Source organism: Mya arenaria, chromosome 13, assembly GCF_026914265.1.
Source record: "Mya arenaria isolate MELC-2E11 chromosome 13, ASM2691426v1".
In the NCBI taxonomy this organism is placed as follows: Eukaryota; Metazoa; Mollusca; class Bivalvia; order Myida; family Myidae; genus Mya; species Mya arenaria.
This window is the reverse complement of record NC_069134.1, coordinates 5,959,065-5,975,797: the sequence shown is the minus strand read 5'-3', so window position 1 is coordinate 5,975,797 and position 16,733 is coordinate 5,959,065. Positions and strand designations below refer to the sequence as shown.

The 16,733-nt window shown below is 37.3% G+C and overlaps 3 protein-coding genes across 5 annotated transcripts in view; 2 read left to right on the top strand and 1 right to left on the bottom strand.

Annotated features, from left to right (window-relative positions):
- The first annotated feature begins 1,408 nt into the window (after positions 1–1,408).
- On the top strand, positions 1,409–10,082 carry LOC128214041 (multiple epidermal growth factor-like domains protein 6). Of its 3 annotated transcripts, none has more exons than XM_052920274.1 (12): positions 1,409–1,546; positions 3,798–3,935; positions 4,123–4,293; positions 4,450–4,644; positions 4,973–5,110; positions 5,633–5,770; positions 5,978–6,115; positions 6,285–6,422; positions 6,613–6,747; positions 6,912–7,055; positions 7,263–7,394; positions 9,422–10,082. In XM_052920274.1, exons 1-12 carry the CDS (start codon positions 1,540–1,542, stop codon positions 9,664–9,666), a joined length of 1,719 nt encoding a protein of 572 aa, XP_052776234.1. In that variant the 5' UTR covers positions 1,409–1,539; the 3' UTR covers positions 9,667–10,082. The 3 variants fall into 3 exon arrangements, with proteins under 3 accessions (XP_052776234.1, XP_052776233.1, XP_052776232.1); XM_052920273.1 differs by lacking the exon at positions 1,409–1,546 and adding an exon at positions 3,348–3,451 and having other exon boundaries at positions 6,285–6,404; XM_052920272.1 differs by lacking the exon at positions 1,409–1,546 and adding an exon at positions 3,348–3,451.
- An 81-nt stretch (positions 10,083–10,163) lies between these two features.
- Positions 10,164–12,569, top strand: LOC128214042 (putative defense protein 1). The gene is made up of 4 exons (XM_052920275.1): positions 10,164–10,386; positions 10,860–11,017; positions 11,290–11,390; positions 11,690–12,569. The coding sequence occupies exons 1-4, from the start codon at positions 10,164–10,166 to the stop codon at positions 11,952–11,954; spliced, it is 747 nt and encodes a 248-aa protein (XP_052776235.1). The 3' UTR covers positions 11,955–12,569.
- A 2,057-nt stretch (positions 12,570–14,626) lies between these two features.
- Positions 14,627–16,733, bottom strand: part of LOC128214040 (SCY1-like protein 2) — a 100,524-nt gene continuing 98,417 nt past the window's right edge. The window contains exon 22 of the mRNA XM_052920269.1: positions 14,627–16,130. Coding sequence (XP_052776229.1) covers positions 16,107–16,130 — 24 coding nt within the window. The 3' untranslated portion in view covers positions 14,627–16,106. The remainder of the gene's footprint in view (positions 16,131–16,733) is intronic.

Here is a 16,733-nt window from a genome sequence, read left to right as displayed (position 1 = left end):
GTTTGCAGAGACTAAGACACCTTGTTCCACAAAATTATTGCAGTTACCCCCAGATGAGTGATTCACAGAAATGACATACTGAAACTTCTTGCCAATTTGAAACCAGACAAAGCTGCTGGACCAGACCGTATAAGCCCTCTTGTCCTTAAAGAGTTGAGAAATAAGATTGCTGATGTTATTACAGTCCTCTTTCAAAAGTCACTCACCACTAACTATATCCCTGTTGCCTCAGGCCGAAGGCTTTTGTATGTCCACTTCAAAAAGAGTGATTCCAGCAACCCAGCAATCTATCGACCTATCTCACTTTCATGTATTTTATGCAAATCCGTAAAACACATTATTGCCTTAAATCTCTCGGCACATCTTACCGAACACAATATTCTCTATGACCTACAACCTAGTTTTCAAGAAAAGCGCTAATGCGAAACTCAACTTATTGAGCTGACCGACGATCTTGTAAGAACCAATTCCTCAGGCAAGCAAACAGACTTAATTCTTTTGGACTTCAGCAAAGCTTTTGACAAGGTAAATCACCGTAAACTTCTCTTCAAACTTCAGGATTATAGTGTTTGTCCACAGGTTCTCAAGTGGTCTGAGGCATTTCTCCTTCATAGAAGTCCGACAGTAATCTTGGATGGTGATCATTCTGATGAAGTACCCGTAACATCTGGTGTACCCCAGAGCTCTGTACTGGGTCCCTTGTTTTTCCTGATTTATATTAATAACCCCCCTTCTAGTATCAAATCACAAGTTCGACTTTTTGCCGATGATACTGCCGTCTATCTTACCATCAATTCTCCCTCTGACTGTGCTTTCCTTCAAAATGACCTCAAAAAACTGGAAATATGGGAAAATCATTGGGATATGGAGTTTAATCCCTCCAAGTGTCAAGTTCTGTACATAACAAGGAATAAACATATCATCAGAAGTCCGTATATACTCCATGGCTAGATCCTATTTAAGTGCTAAATATCTTAGTGTTGATATATCAGCAGATCTCAGCTGGAACAATCATTTTTCAAGAATTACAACCAATGGAAATAATACTCTTGACTTTATTAAAGGAAATATAAAAACGAAAAACAGAAAATGTCAGAACTTTATCCTACAAAACCCCGGTCCGTACACAGTTAGAATATGCAAGCACAATTTGGCACCCACACACAAAATCACACAACAATAAAATTTAAATGGTTCAACGTCGGGCTATTCGTTGGGTTAAACATGACTTCCCTCGTCTCTCCAGTGTAACAAACACGCAGGAAAGACTTGATTGGTGCTCACTCAAACAACGTAGACTAGATTCGCGACGTGTAATGTTTTACAACATATACCATCATCATGTTGCAATTACTCTGCCATCCTATATTCAAACACAAATGAGATTAACCAGTCTAATGCACCCACTATATGTTTAAGATAAATTCAACTGACTATCACAAATCACAGGGGTCCGCAATTATAATCGTATGGATACACAAGCAAATTCGTTGAATAATGATATCCCCCACCTGATTAGGCAAAGTTCATGGATTGGAAATGAAAAGTAGGTGGAATATTCCTATATTAACATGTAATATGGCTGCAGAGAAATGGACCGCTAGGAACGTTGGATATGAGTTTGTAAGTTTGAGTTTGTTTGGAATTATTTGAAATGAAAGTTTTGTAGAGATACATTTGTAATAGTTTCTATGAATTTGAATGATTTCAAAGTGAAAGTTCAGATATGTCTAAAGTTATAACAGAAAATAGTGGAAAATGACATTTTAAGGTGCCTGTTGATCATGTTCACTGTGTGTTATTTTCAAGCTCATAGGAGCTTCATGTTGGTGATTATTGATTATAATCTATCATAATCGATTATAATGGAAGTTGATGGAAGTAAATCATCATAAAATACATATATTTATAATCATGTGTTCAGTCATACATGTATGAACATAATCCGACCAATCACTACAATAAAATGGTTTCGGACAATATTTTTGTACGATTTGACCTAGTGATCTAATTAAGTATCACATGTGACCCATTTTCTAATTTTTTATTACATGTGACCCAGTTTTAAACATGTCAAAGAGTTCATCAAGGAAAACATTCTGATCACGTTTCATTAATATTAGACCACAAATAATGCCGCTAATGTGTTCCAAAGATTTTTCTAAGATTTGAGCTAGTGACCTAGTTTTTGACCCCATGTGACCCACATTTACAAGCGGTCCACATTTCATCAAGGGGTACATCCTGACTAAGTTTAAACATAATCATTACCATGATATGGTTCCTGACAATATTTTTCTAAGATTTGACCTAGTGACCTAATTTTCGATTATATGTGACCCGGTTTTATATACGTCCAAGAGTTCATCAAGGAAAACATTTTGATTAAGTTTCATGAATATTTGACCATGTATAATGCCTCTAGTTTGTTCCAAAGATTTTATCTAGTGACCTAGTTTTTGACCCCATGTGATCCACTTTTACAAGTGGTCGAGATTTGATCAAAGGGAACATTCTGACCAAGACTGAACATTTTTTGATCAATGCCTACCAAGATATGGTTCCGAACGGACGGACGGACGGACGGAATGACGGACAACGCCAAAAGAATATCCCCCTCCAGAAACCTTCGATTCGGCGGGGGATAATAAATGACTGAGTATACTGTGATCTATTATTAGTTACGTATACAAATAATTTGAATAAAACTTCACTGATATATGGATTTTAAACTTGAATTAAAAAATGCAAACTAAATTAAGCGTTCATGATAAAAATATGATCTTTTCTTTTAACCTGCCGCTCTTGTTTCTTTTAATAAATTCAGACACCAGCCTTTTCATGTATAATATCGTGTCAATTTCAGAAAGCAAAATCATGAAAAATAATTTAATAAGAATGTATTGTGCCATTAGAACATGTACTCAGACTAAAAATATAGTAAATTTAATATATTTACTGGACAGAACAGAACTAAACATCATGATTAACATTGATAACTTTTTTAGATTTTTAATTGTTTTTCATAAATTGTCGACGCAAAAAAGTGTATTTGTAAAACTGTCTACATGATATACAAAACTTCAACGATGCATCAATAGCATTTTAGTATTTTTATACGTTCATATAAATTCAAATTGGATTATCTATTCCAATATACTGCAATGAAACGAGTTTCAAACCGTCCGAATAAATGACAGTATATATTATTCAGCCTTTTCTACATCATCAAACATTTTGTACTGTGCAGATCAAATAGGGTTGGCCATTTTTTGATCTATTGAATATATATAAAAGATGGAAATCGTTTATGCAAAGTAGCTATCACATTGAAAACCTAATCCTGTCTTAATCCCCACACTTGATACTCATTTTATTGACAATTCGTGACTTGCGATGTGTATAGTTAATCTCAGTATTCTTATTTTTCTGTTTTGGATACAAATCTCGAGTAAGTGATATATAACTGGACAAATATTGATAGTTTTGCTGTAACTTTAAACAGTTTCATGTTCTATACATCCATGCAACCATCGATTGCAACCATAATGCACTCGACTCTGTTTACACTTCATTACCCGTCGATGAATCCAACAGTGTTCTTCTTAGAGATCATGTCTTCTAAGATCCATTTACAACGTTGGTTTTGTGAATAGTTTATCAGGCTCAGACGCCATCTGGGTGCCTACTGCATTTTCAACCAGAGCTTGACACTAAATCAAGTTGCTGTCGGTGGTAGTAACTTCTGAGCTTATTTTAGCCATAGTCATTTTTTTTTCATTTTGAATTTCAATTAGGCGCATGCCAGGAAGGGAAGTTTGGTGACGATTGTATGTACACGTGCCATTGTCATGGCGACACGCGCTGTGACATCACTTCCGGTGCGTGCCTGCTTGGATGTGCCCTAGACTGGAGCGGACCCTCTTGTCAAAGAGGTGATTACTTAAAGCAATTCATAAAAGTATATATTTTATTTGCCTAACACTATAACACTTAGGACTTGTGGTTTCGGTCATGGTTTGGAATACCTCTGAAAACATTTAACACACTTTACACGATCTCTATAAATAATGCATTGTAGTGCAAAATGACTAGATATTAATTTTTTTACCAAACTGTCAGAGAACGTAGCCTTCGGACGGCCTACCAGACAGAAGGAGGGCCAGAGCGAAGCGTCACTGGCAGTGGACGGCGACCCCGGAACATGTTCCTCGACACGCGAAGACGTCCCTGGGTGGTGGTCCGTCACGTTAGACAGTGCAGTCAACGTCAGCAGGGTTGCGATTGTAACTGGTAAAAAGTTTTGGTGTATTATTATTTTTTTTGTTCTCGATGAGGTTATCTTGTTACCAAGTTAACCAGTTAACATTGTATCCATATCATTATATGTCTTTGTTGTATTCTTTGTAAAAAATTGTACTTATATTATCCCTGAAATCCCTTTTCAAGAACGAACAGGGAGTATTCTGGATTGGAAGGTCTACGTTGGGCCGGAAGGCAGCATCCTGTCCATGTCTCTCTGTGCGACTGCGCATGTACACACTTCCGGTGCCACTCTACCCTGTGACGTCCCTACACGCGGAAATCACGTCATGGTCGTCAACAGAGCCGGTCCTGTCGTGATTTGCGATATCAAGATTATTCGTAAGCTATATGAGTATTAAATGCATTTTTATATTTTCTTTAAATGCTATAAGACAAATATAGTCGCGTTAACGTTGAGAAGTACAGCAGCCTTAACTAACCACCAGTATTCAAATATTCACTAGCATTAAAGTTAATATTTGTTCAAAGATAAATTAATCGTATTATGCTCACTCCACATGCCCAAGAGATCGTGGGCTCGAGCCACACCAGAGGTACTGTTTTGTGTTCTCTCACTGCTTCCGATCAAGGAAATTGACCCGGCTTGATTCCTGTCTTTCCATTCGGTTATAAACAAACTTGATAAATAATACATCTTTCATGGTAGACTGCAGTCCATCGTGGTACGGGGAAGACTGTAGCCACACCTGCAACTGCAAAGATCTGACCGAAGTCTGTGATACCGTGACCGGCGCATGCGCCAGCGGATGTTCCCCCGGCTGGCTCGGGGACGACTGCAAAAAAGGTAGCAGAGATTTTTTTAATTATCTTAAGTCCTCATCCCCATAAAAATAAAAAAATAAAAAATAAAAACTGTTTTATTTTATTTTGAATTTTGCACACACATAACAAACGATGTCATGAAAGTCGCTTGCTATTTTGAGACTTTAACTGGTTGTGCACAATCGAAAATCAACGTCAGGATAATGTTGATTGTTTGAAAGTAATGTATGGCTGGCTGCTGTAATGAAAGAAATAAACAACCGTCGGGAAAAAATGCAATATTTATAATAACATTTTAGGAAATAATCATGTCACTTATAAACAGGAACACAAACTTTATAATATTGCCGTCGATTTCAGATGATCATTTTGTTAGATATTACAAAGGATGACCCTTGTTGCGTCACACTCCTTTGTCAATCTATAGGACTGACTTTGTTCGACTAAATCTCAATTTACATGAATCGCAATATTAAATGAATACGCATTTTCAATTGTGTGTTCTAATCATGAATAAAAAAAACATGTATAACCTTTTTCATAGCTTGTAAGAATGGAACGTACGGCGCGGGGTGCAGCTACCAGTGTGGAAAATGCAAAGACGACACACCTTGTGATCACGTGACTGGCACGTGTCTGAACGGCTGCGAACGAGGCTGGACAGGAATTTTCTGCAGGGAACGTGAGCTTTATTTTGTTTAAAGTTTAGATTACATTAAAATTATTTAAAACATAATTATATCTGGCATCGAGTGACCCTGCAAAGAATACACTGTGACACATTTTCACTTTGACGATAGTGCCGTTAACAGGACGCCATGAACTACATTTACAAACGTTAAACAACAAAACACTTGCACATGTATGATATTGTTTTTAATAATTTCAGAGTGCTCAAAAGACACTTTCGGCGAAGACTGTGTTACGAGCTGTGGTCGTTGTTATGGCGTAGGTGCATGTGACATCATCACCGGAAATTGCATGCACGGATGTGAGACTGGGTTCACTGGCCCCAAATGTTTGCTGGGTACGATCATTCATATACCATTTGCATACCGACGCACCTAATAAACTTAATGCAAACCATTTTTGTTTTGAATGTCTTCAATCTTAATTCTAAATTCAAGAGTACAATGTTCAATTGTTCAGAGAAAACTATACTAATATTGTATTAATAAAAGTGCAACCATATTTAGAGTGTCCAAGCGGGACTTTCGGACGCGGCTGTTCGGGCACGTGCGGGCAATGTGCAGGTGGGGAGCCATGCGACGTCACAATAGGGATCTGTGTGCAGGGCTGTGACCCCGGTTGGACAGGTGCCTTCTGTAACCAAAGTAATTCGCATGACGATTTTGATTGACTTTAAATGTATGTGGTAATAAAACAGTACTAGGTAGTTTTATCTTGCGCAATTATACGCAATTATTACCATCATTACATGCTTTTGTATGTTTATTTATAGTGAACACAGAACCCATAACTTAGCCAGGTTTTTTATAAATCACTAACTTTCATATTTACCAGTGTGTCCCCGTGGTCAGTTTGGACCAAGGTGTAGCCGGGAGTGTCACCAGTGTAAGGAGGGGCGTTGTAACGGAACTTCCGGACGGTGTCTCCTCGGATGTGCGTACGGTTTCCGTGGGGTGGACTGCGCAGAAAGTATGTTTCTTTAAACTTCAACATATGTTACGAAGACATGTGATATTACAGACAAGAAAGTTTATTAACGTAATTTCAGAGTTTAAGATACACACCTTGGTGAGAAATAGCTTTGACTTCATCGCTGATGCCTTTTATTGAGCAATTCATTATTGCTTTTGTAGCATGTCCCTTGACCACGTATGGCGTAAATTGTAGCAGCCAGTGTGGCAACTGTCATCAGGACGGGAAGCGTCAATGTGACGTCACATCCGGTATATGTCCACATGGTTGTCAACCAGGATACAAGGGCGACTGGTGCACAGAAGGTAGTTTACAATATTACGGTGTTGTACCATTCGCCTGGACTAATCTCATTTCTCCACCTACTACGGCAGAATACCAGTATATGTGCATAATACTGTTAAAGTATAATAGTTCAAACCTTTGGAAATGAATGCATAACAAAAGTACCTCTCTTGAATGTAAGACTACTAACGTTTGCAAATATTTGCTAAAATGATTCTCCTTTTCAGCTTGTGAACCAGGTTTCTACGGCGACGGCTGTAACCAATGTGGAATGTGTGACGGCGCTGTGTGTGACGCCATATCCGGCGAGTGCCCCAGCGGATGTAAGGAAGGCTACCAGGGTCTTATGTGCTTTGATGGTGAGTCTATAGTGACAATCACATCACCTCGGCCATTTTTCATCGAAAACAACCTCGGATGTATGCCGGTACATTAGTAGAAGTAGTTCGTAAAATTCTAAATAATAGTATTAATAAATTGTAGTGTTTTAACGTGTATTTTGTATTACTAAGTTTAAATTGATTGCCAGTGAAGTGTATAATTGCATAAATAATTAAGATTCACAAAAGTAAAGTCATTAAGTTTATCTGCTAAATTCAATTACTAGGCGATTAACTTGAAGCGTAATTAAATGTAAATATTTCTGACATTGTAAACCGTCCATATATCTTAGGTTGTTTTCCATGGAAAATGGCCGAGGAATCTCGATTATAAAATTAAATGTTGCTACTTTTTTCCTAAATTAATACACAGGCGTCAATTGCGTTGACATGACCCACCCTATGGCCACACCCCTCCTTAAAAAATCGGTCCAAAATTGATTTCACGACCAAAATAAATCTGAACCAAAAACTCCAAGAAAAAACCCCTCAAAAAGTACAGGGCATGAAAACTGTCGCAGGCAATACAACCATGGTCAACAACCTACTCGCATGCAAAAAATATTCGCCACCTGGTCAATATAACGTTAACTTGTTTTCGACATCAACTGTCCTGAATTCGAATACTCATATTTTGATACAGATATTCGACTACCTACATAGTTGCAAATTATTTATACCAGGGAGTTGGATGTTACCATTTGTATTGCTTCAGTTGGCCTGCTCTACTCGTTTTGTTGAAACGAGCGAAAGTTTGTTGATAAAACCCAACAGATTCCGATGGTGATTAGGAATTGCCTACCTAGGGTTTTTCGGTTTTTGGGTCTAAGCTGCACTCTCACCGATTTGACAACTTTTTATCTTGTATCTTGGAATGAGCCATTTTTTTCCATGGAAACCAGTTAAAAATTAGATCGCAGATTTTTGTATTTATGTTCAAAAATAGATGTTTTATGCATTTTTCTAAAACCATTACTAACGGTTTAAGCCATAAAACATTAATTTCGAACGGAAATATGAAAATCTACGATCCGATTTTTTGACAGCAATCTTTTATCATTGGTTTTCAGATATTTAGGAAAAAAATTGGCTCTTTCCGAGACAAAACGCTGTAAAAATGCTACATGTATATCTGTGAAAGTGCAGCTTTGAAATATCAATTTTGTTGATGGAAACGTATCTATGTTGTACATCTTCTGAAACTTCATTATATCTAAGTAAAAATGCAAGTTGTTTGGAGATAATTGGTTAAAAAAATAAGTTAACTAAGAGCTTAACGAAAACACCATCGTCCATACGAGGGTCTTAACATGTCAACGTTGAATTAAACTATTAGTGTTTTGGGGATTTTTTGTTTGAACTTTTTGGTTGATATTTAGGGTTTTGTGATAGATGATCATGTTCCAAATAATTTTGATCTTGAAAAGTAAAGTTGACTTTTTTAAGGAGGGGTGAGTGGCCATAGGGTGGGTCATGTCAACGCAACTACCGCCTGTGAATGTATACACAGTTGGTAAACAAATGTTTGCATGTTTTATACGTCAAGTGCAGTTTAGCGTATGTTAAAGGATCCGCGAGGCTTTTTTCCTAATTACCACTCCTTTTCGAGTGAAATAATGAATGTTTGTTTATTCAGGTCATCGTAATATAGATGAAGGCAGTAAATGAGACATAATGGTGTAATGCATCTATGACATTAGATGGTCATGCAATGTTAACAGTTACTCGTGCACTCAAAATTACCGAAATAACAAATTGTGTTGTACTTGTCATATGTGATAGAGATGTGATAGATTGATAAGCTTACCATTACATTGCAAGAGGGGAGAATATCTTTGAAAAAATAAAAGATTAAAATGCGCTGTTAACTTTTATGACTTGCATTGCTGTTCATGAACGTAAAAAGTAAGAAAAGCAAAATGCAGTGTTTTTGTGCTAGAGCCAACGACAAATCGAAATGACGAAACTGACATATCTATTCCAACCAGACCTTTTCTTTTTCTCAGGTGTGCCTTTTTCGGACGAGGACGGGCCTCAGTTGAAGGTATTTCTCGGGATCATGCTCACCCTGGTTGGCTCCATAATGGCGCTCGTCACTTTCTGCCTCGTCCTCATATGGCGCCGAGAGCACCTGCCGGATATGCCGTCATCTTGTGACGTCAGCCAGCACAATGACGAAGAAGACCGAATTCACCCAAAAATGAATGGTTGCGTGCCGGTAGATATTGAGGAAACGACTGAACTTATTTAGTTGTCTGGTGTTGTTGTTGTTGTTGTTTGTTAATGACATAACTCCCCCAGCAAAATTAAAGTCATGCTTATAACATGTTGGCCATTTTTTTGCTTGTTTGTTTGTAATGACACACCTGTAAGCTGAACTGTCCAAACTCAAACCCGAGGGTGAATCAGACCCCCGCGTCATATATCACAGGTCTTTGATGTCCACCAAAACCTTTCCCCGGGAACCAGTGATAAATTGTCACCATAATTGGGCTTTTTATGGTTTATCATTATTATGCTTCGTATTATATATTACTTTACATTAAGGTTATTCATATGGTTTACAAAGCAGCCTTAACGGTTTTGAATGTGTTTCATTATAGTCTCACACGCGCAGAAGTCTTGTTTTTCGTGACTCTTTTAGAATAAATGGACTTAAAAACATAATATTCTTTTTTAAATGCTGTTAAAAGTATCAAGCTAATTTAAGTGAACTGTTCAAGTATTGCATCAACAAACACAAAAACCATGTCAGACATGGCGTCTTTAGTGCGTTTAATCACGCAGTCCGTGCTATTGGCGTCAGTGTGGCACGTCACGACGGGGTACAAGACAGGGACCCCGCCGTCGGCCCACGTGTGTAGGGAAATGTTCCCCGAGGGTCACCACTTCGACTCCCAGATTCGAGAGCCGCCCTTCAAGATCACCACATCATCCACCGTTTACAAAACATCGTACGACAAAATCAGAGGTGTGTAGTGAAGGTTGCAAAACGCGACGTGTTCGTGAACTTGTACGTGTGTAACGTGCAGGTAAATGTTTCTCTTTCCATTTGTAGTATTTGCAGACTCGGAATTGTCACATATTGGTAAATCATGTTTTTCGTAATTTTAAACTTGAATAATGTACACATACATGGACGACGTTGCGCACAAACAGAAATATTCACACGTAGCCGTACAAGTTATGTTTCTCATCTAAAAACCATTCTTCAACGTGAAATTAAGAATTGTAATTCACATGTCATCATGCCGGCTAATTTTTAGATAATGGAAATACTTTTACTTTAGCGTGCAATACCGGTGAATATAATACTTCCAATAGAATCTATGCGTTGTCGTCTATCTTAAAGAACAAGCGAACATATTCATGCTTGCGCGTATTTTTAACCAAAAAATTAATTAACAATGTTACTATTTAAAAACAAACGAATGCCATTTGCAGTAAAAATTGAGGCGCTGCACGGGTACTTTATCCGTGGCGTGTTCCTGCAGGCGCGGCGCTCCGACTGCACGCACAAGGAGCCCGTTGGCGTCTTCAAGCTGCCAGACGCACTAACACAGAAACATTTCAAATTGGTCAACTGCTTGAACCAAAGCGCGGTACGTACATTCGGGATATGGCTGTTGTGTATGGGTGGCGGGGGGATGATACATGTTTGAAAAAGGCGTGCTAATACATGTACATAATTCCGTGAGTCTGAGATATAGGTTTTGTCAATGTGGTTAAGACATTGCGCTGAATAGCGTTCGCGAAAGTAGTAACTATTTTCAGTAGCCTTCGGTTCGAATTAGTCCGTTTCGATTCAATGCTCTTGTTATATTTTAATCAGCCACGTTATAATTATGAGCCATGTATTCTTCCCATTCCCCAGAGCGCGGTGACACACCGTGCGTATAACGTGGAGAAGCCGATATCCAAAACAGAGGTGGAATGGTACTCTCCCAGCCAGAATGCCGGACATGTCTTCTTTGTGTAAGACATTTGTTAAGTCTATACTTAGCAAAATATAGATAAACATATCTTTTACGATATATTCAATAAACATGTATAATTAAGTACAATGATAACCCGTTTTGATTACACGTTAGAAAAACTTAAGACATCTTAAAGTAAGGGTGCAGCTTCAAGCATTTGAATTACATTTCATTCTAAGCATTATATTCTGATCAATCCTTGCACTTAATATTTTAATAAAAATAGAATATCTTTAATCGTCATATACGACTTAGCTCACTTTTAAATTTGCATCTACAGATTGCGCTTACTTTCAGGGCGACAATCGCGAAGGAGCAGGACATATTCTGGACGGGTGTGACGTCAGACGTGATACGTCACCTCGATACGAACGCTGAACTTAACAAGTGCCATTTTCAGAAGCTCATCGACCCACCCAACATAAACACAACACCCCGACCCTTTCCACCCGATGAAAAAACAACCACACCCAAAAGTCAGAGTCCGGGGCTAGCTCCCAGCGGCGTCGTCCTGCTAGGCGCAGTGGCATTAATCTCATTTCTTTTGAAAACATGCAATTAAGATCGCGAAGATCGCTTCAATATAACTGCCTTATTTGTTCTGTAAACGTTTGACGACCGAGAGACATATGTATAATATATTTCTACAGAATGTTAGAGGGTCACCATTTGTATCGGCAATGTGTGTATGGCTTTGGTTTGTGTATGCCTTTGATTTTTTTTTTTTGCTAAACAGATTCAATTTGTATCAAAGATGTTTATTTGAACAGGTAGTCCAGTGACTCTGTGACTGAAAATAAAGAGAAAATGCACAGAAATGATTTTTGCATATTTGTGTCGTTTTAATAGAATTCTATATGTAAGTTATAACACAAACTAGTCGGCATTACACTTTATTCTTAAACATCAATGTGTTAAGTAAAACAACAATAGGGAAAGATAACATTGTGTACAAATAAACAATGTATAACATAAAATTGCACCTTTGGATTGTGTGGGCACTAACAGACATCCACAAATAAAGTATGAAGATACTGCACAAATGGTAATTCATTCTATGAGAACATGGTTCACGAACATTCAATGTGCTAATCACCTTGCAGAAATATGGTGGCATTTTTTATAAGAACAGGTTTTTTTTGCTATGAAAACCTCTACCTTTTTCAATATACATAATTATTTTATGTCATGATTTATCATATTCTTATGATACACTGTCATGTCATATTGTAATACTGTAAATTAAGTTTAACTTCCTCCAAAGTCTTTTTTTTTTTGCTTAATACAATCAGCTATGATGACGTTCAGACACTAAGAGGATGGAATAAAAATTATTAATTTCTTCCTTTTCCAAAATATTAATATTTCTTTGCCTTTGATCATTACTTTAAATTAATTGATCACTTGTTGTTAAGGTTTCCCTTTGGCGTTTATCAAACCTTTTTTAAACAGTCATTTCACCCTTGCGGAGTTGTTTCTTTACATTCAGTTTCACTCACATACTGTGGTTTCACTTCGTCATTAATTGTTGCCTGATGTAAAATATCTAAAATGTTTTTAAATTCCGGGGGATTTTTAATTCCGGGAGACCGGGGGATGGATCGAAATTCCGGGGGATTTTTCCCCCTGGCCGGGGGATATGGCATGTATCAAGTTTCATTTCAATCTATTGCAATCTAGTATTTTTCAAGATATGGCCTGGACAAGTACCCATTTTTTTAAAAAATTCTCAGGTTAAGGGGAGATAACTAAAACATATGCAGGGAAGGATTATGGTTCTTGAGCATTGCACATTTCCTTAATGCCATCTGTCTATATTTGAAGTCTCATTTCAATCCCTTTAGTATCTTCCAGGATATGGCATGGACAAGCACCATTCACGAAAAAAAAATAATAAGGAGAGATAACTTAATAATATGCATGAAAGGATTATGGTTATTGTGCGCTGCACTTCCTGTAATCGCCATCTATTCATATACCAAGTTATGTTTCAAGCATATCAGTAGTTTTGAATTTATAGCACAGACAAGCACAAATTATGAAAAAAGTGGTTAAGGGGAGATAATAAATATGCATAATATAATTATGGTTCTTGTTAAATGTACTTTCTCCCATTGCCAGCTATCTATATAATTTATTTCAATCAATTCAGTAGTTTTGAAGATATTCTCTGGACAAGAGTGTGACAGTGGGAAGGACAGACAAAGTAGCAAAACTAAAGGGAGAGCATAAAAATGGTTTAGGGCACTGCACTTCCTCTTATTGCCATCAATCTATATACCATGAAGATATTCGCCTGAAAAAAGTGTGATGGATCGAAGAATGGAAGGAAGGACAAAGCGGAATCTATATGCTCTTCCTTTTGGAAAGCATTATAAACTAGAGCTGTCACAGGAGTGACGAATACTCCCAAATGCCGCCTGGACACAGGAATGGCAAACCATTCCCTTGAAAAGAGGCCATAACTCCAAGGTTACTGCACACTGCAACTTCTTTTATCATGCATGTATTGTTTTATTTAAATCTGTTGAGTAATTTAGAAGTTACACTGCTGACAAGAAAAACTAGCCTTTCATGAGTTATCGTCCGGAAACCGTTTTTCTATTTTTAGTAACAGTGACCTTGACCTTGGCCCCACCAGCCCCAATATCGAACTTGACCTGTATCTTCTGATGTTACACCTGTGTACCAAAAATTGTTCAAATCTGTCTAGCCTTTCATGATTTATCGTCCGGAAACCGTTTTTCTATTTTTAGTAACAGTGACCTTGACCTTGGCCCCACCAGCCCCAATATCGAACTTGACCTGTATCTTCTGATGTTACACCTGTGTACCAAAAATTTTTCAAATCTGTCAAGCCTTTCATGATTTATCGTCCGAAAACCGTTTTTCTATTTTTAGTAACAGTGACCTTGACTTTGGCCCCACCAGCCCCAATATTGAACTTGACCTGTATCTTCTGATGTTACAGTTGTGTACCAAAAATTGTTCAAATCTGTCGAGCCTTTCATGAGTTATCGTCCGGAAACCGTTTTCTATTTTAAGTTACAGTGACCTTGACCTTGGCCCCACCAGCCCCAATATCGAACTTGACCTATATCTTCTGATGTTACACCTGTGTACCAAACTGTATCTTCTGATGTTACACCTGTGTACCAAAAATTGTTCAAATCTGTCAAGCCTTTCATGAGTTATTGTCCGGAAACCGTTTTTCTATTTTTAGTAACAGTGACCTTGACCCCACCAGCTCCAATATCGAACTTGACCTGTATCTTCTGATGTTACACCTGTGTACCAAAAATTGTTCAAATCTGTCTAGCCTTTCATGAGTTATCGTCCGGAAACCATGAAAACCGACAGACCGACCGACAGACCGACCGACCGACTGACCGACCGACAAGCTCACTCCTATATACCCCCTCAAACTTCGTTACATCTTCAAATAAACAAGAGCGCCCCTTAGCCAACACCAACGGCCATCTGTTGTTTATTTCCCAGTCCAACAAGGGGCGTAACTCAACAATAATTGAAGTTATTGGCTTTTCTGTACATGTACGTATTGTCCCATCTGATGTGTGTACCAAGTTTCAAGTGAATATGTAAAAGGTTTGTGAGTTATGGTCAAGGTAAGAGTTTCTGTACAAGCCCAAGGTTTTGGGCTTTGATGGTTTCACCAAGGCTATTAAGGTTTCATGACCTTTTATTTCTCTACATCAGTTCATACAGATTGAATCTGAAATCAATGTTGTGTGAATATGTTTCATTTAAATGCATAGAAAAATGGACTAACAGGAAATAAACAGTAAACATTTTGCAAATAAGAATAAATGAGAGCTACCTTGAAACTTTCATTTAAGGGTGAGTTGTAACACTGAACTATTTCCAATATATTTTGTATTTCTTTAACTACATTTAACCAACAGTTATAAGTAGGAAAAACAAGCTCTATGTTTTTGTTTTGTTTGAAATGAAGTTATCACCTAACATATACATGTACTTAAAAACATGATTATTACAAATACTCTTTGATCATTTATACTAACCAACAAATTAACATGGAATGAGCTAGCACATAACAGTTACAATGGACAGTTTCCTCTGTTCAAACAAAACTGCCTTAATACAGTAACAGTATGATATATTGCAACACCACATATAATAATAAATAATGTTATGTATTCTTGACACCATGACAAAATCAATACATGGAGCAGGATGAAAAAGGTTAAACGAGATATTGCACATAAATGGTTAAATGGTTATCTAACATTTCCAGCTTGCTGCTGCACTGCTTGTTTTACTTGGAAATGATTGACAATATTTTCAGAAGTACAGTACAGCTATAAAAACATTCCAAATGGTACTCCAGTAATATTTACAGTTGTCCTACACTTCCAAATACAAATAATTACCCATCAAAAATCAAATATCAAAGTTACTTTAAACAAATCAGGCGCAACCAGTACTGTATTTTCAATAGTCATTCACATATTTTGAAATTGTATGACCATGTTCATACGCCACCATGTAAAAGGCATTAAAATGTTTGCACTGGTGACATCTGATCCCTTCTCTATGGCTTTTCAAACTATTTCCCTTTTCTTTTTTCGAAGACACTGTTACCATGACCATATTCTACAATGTATTTGGTGTAGAAGTACACAAGTCCTGTCTGTCTATCTAGTGTGGTGACTGGGTCTCAGGTTCACAGATGCTATTTGTTGGAGAATAACTGCATCTGAAACAACAGGACATTCACAAGATTCCATTAATAACTCTTTTTGTTCATTTGCAGTATGCTTAAGCAAGTGCTCAAAACCTTCAATATTCCTAACATCAGGTTTTCCATTGCATCTTTTGCAATCAGAAGAGGAAAGCATATGTCAGCAATTGTTAATGTAAATATTGTACATGTACATGTACATGCACCCCCAGTGTATTTAACATGTACATGTATGCCCAGTGTATTGTACATTTATGCCCAGTGTATTTTACACATATGCCCAGTGTATTGTATTATTTATTAACAGTGTATTGTACATTTATGCCCAGTGTATTGTACATGTATGCCCAGTGTATTGTATTATTTATTAACAGTGTATTGTACATTTATGCCCAGTGTATTGTACATGTATGCCCAGTGTATTGTATTATTTATTAACAGTGTATTGTACATTTATGCCCAGTGTATTGTACATGTATGCCCAGTGTATTGTATTATTTATTAACAGTGTATTGTACATTTATGCCCAGTGTATTGTACATTTATGCCCAGTGTATTGTATTATTTCTTAACAGTGTATTGTACATTTATGCCCAGTGTATTGTACATGTATGCCCA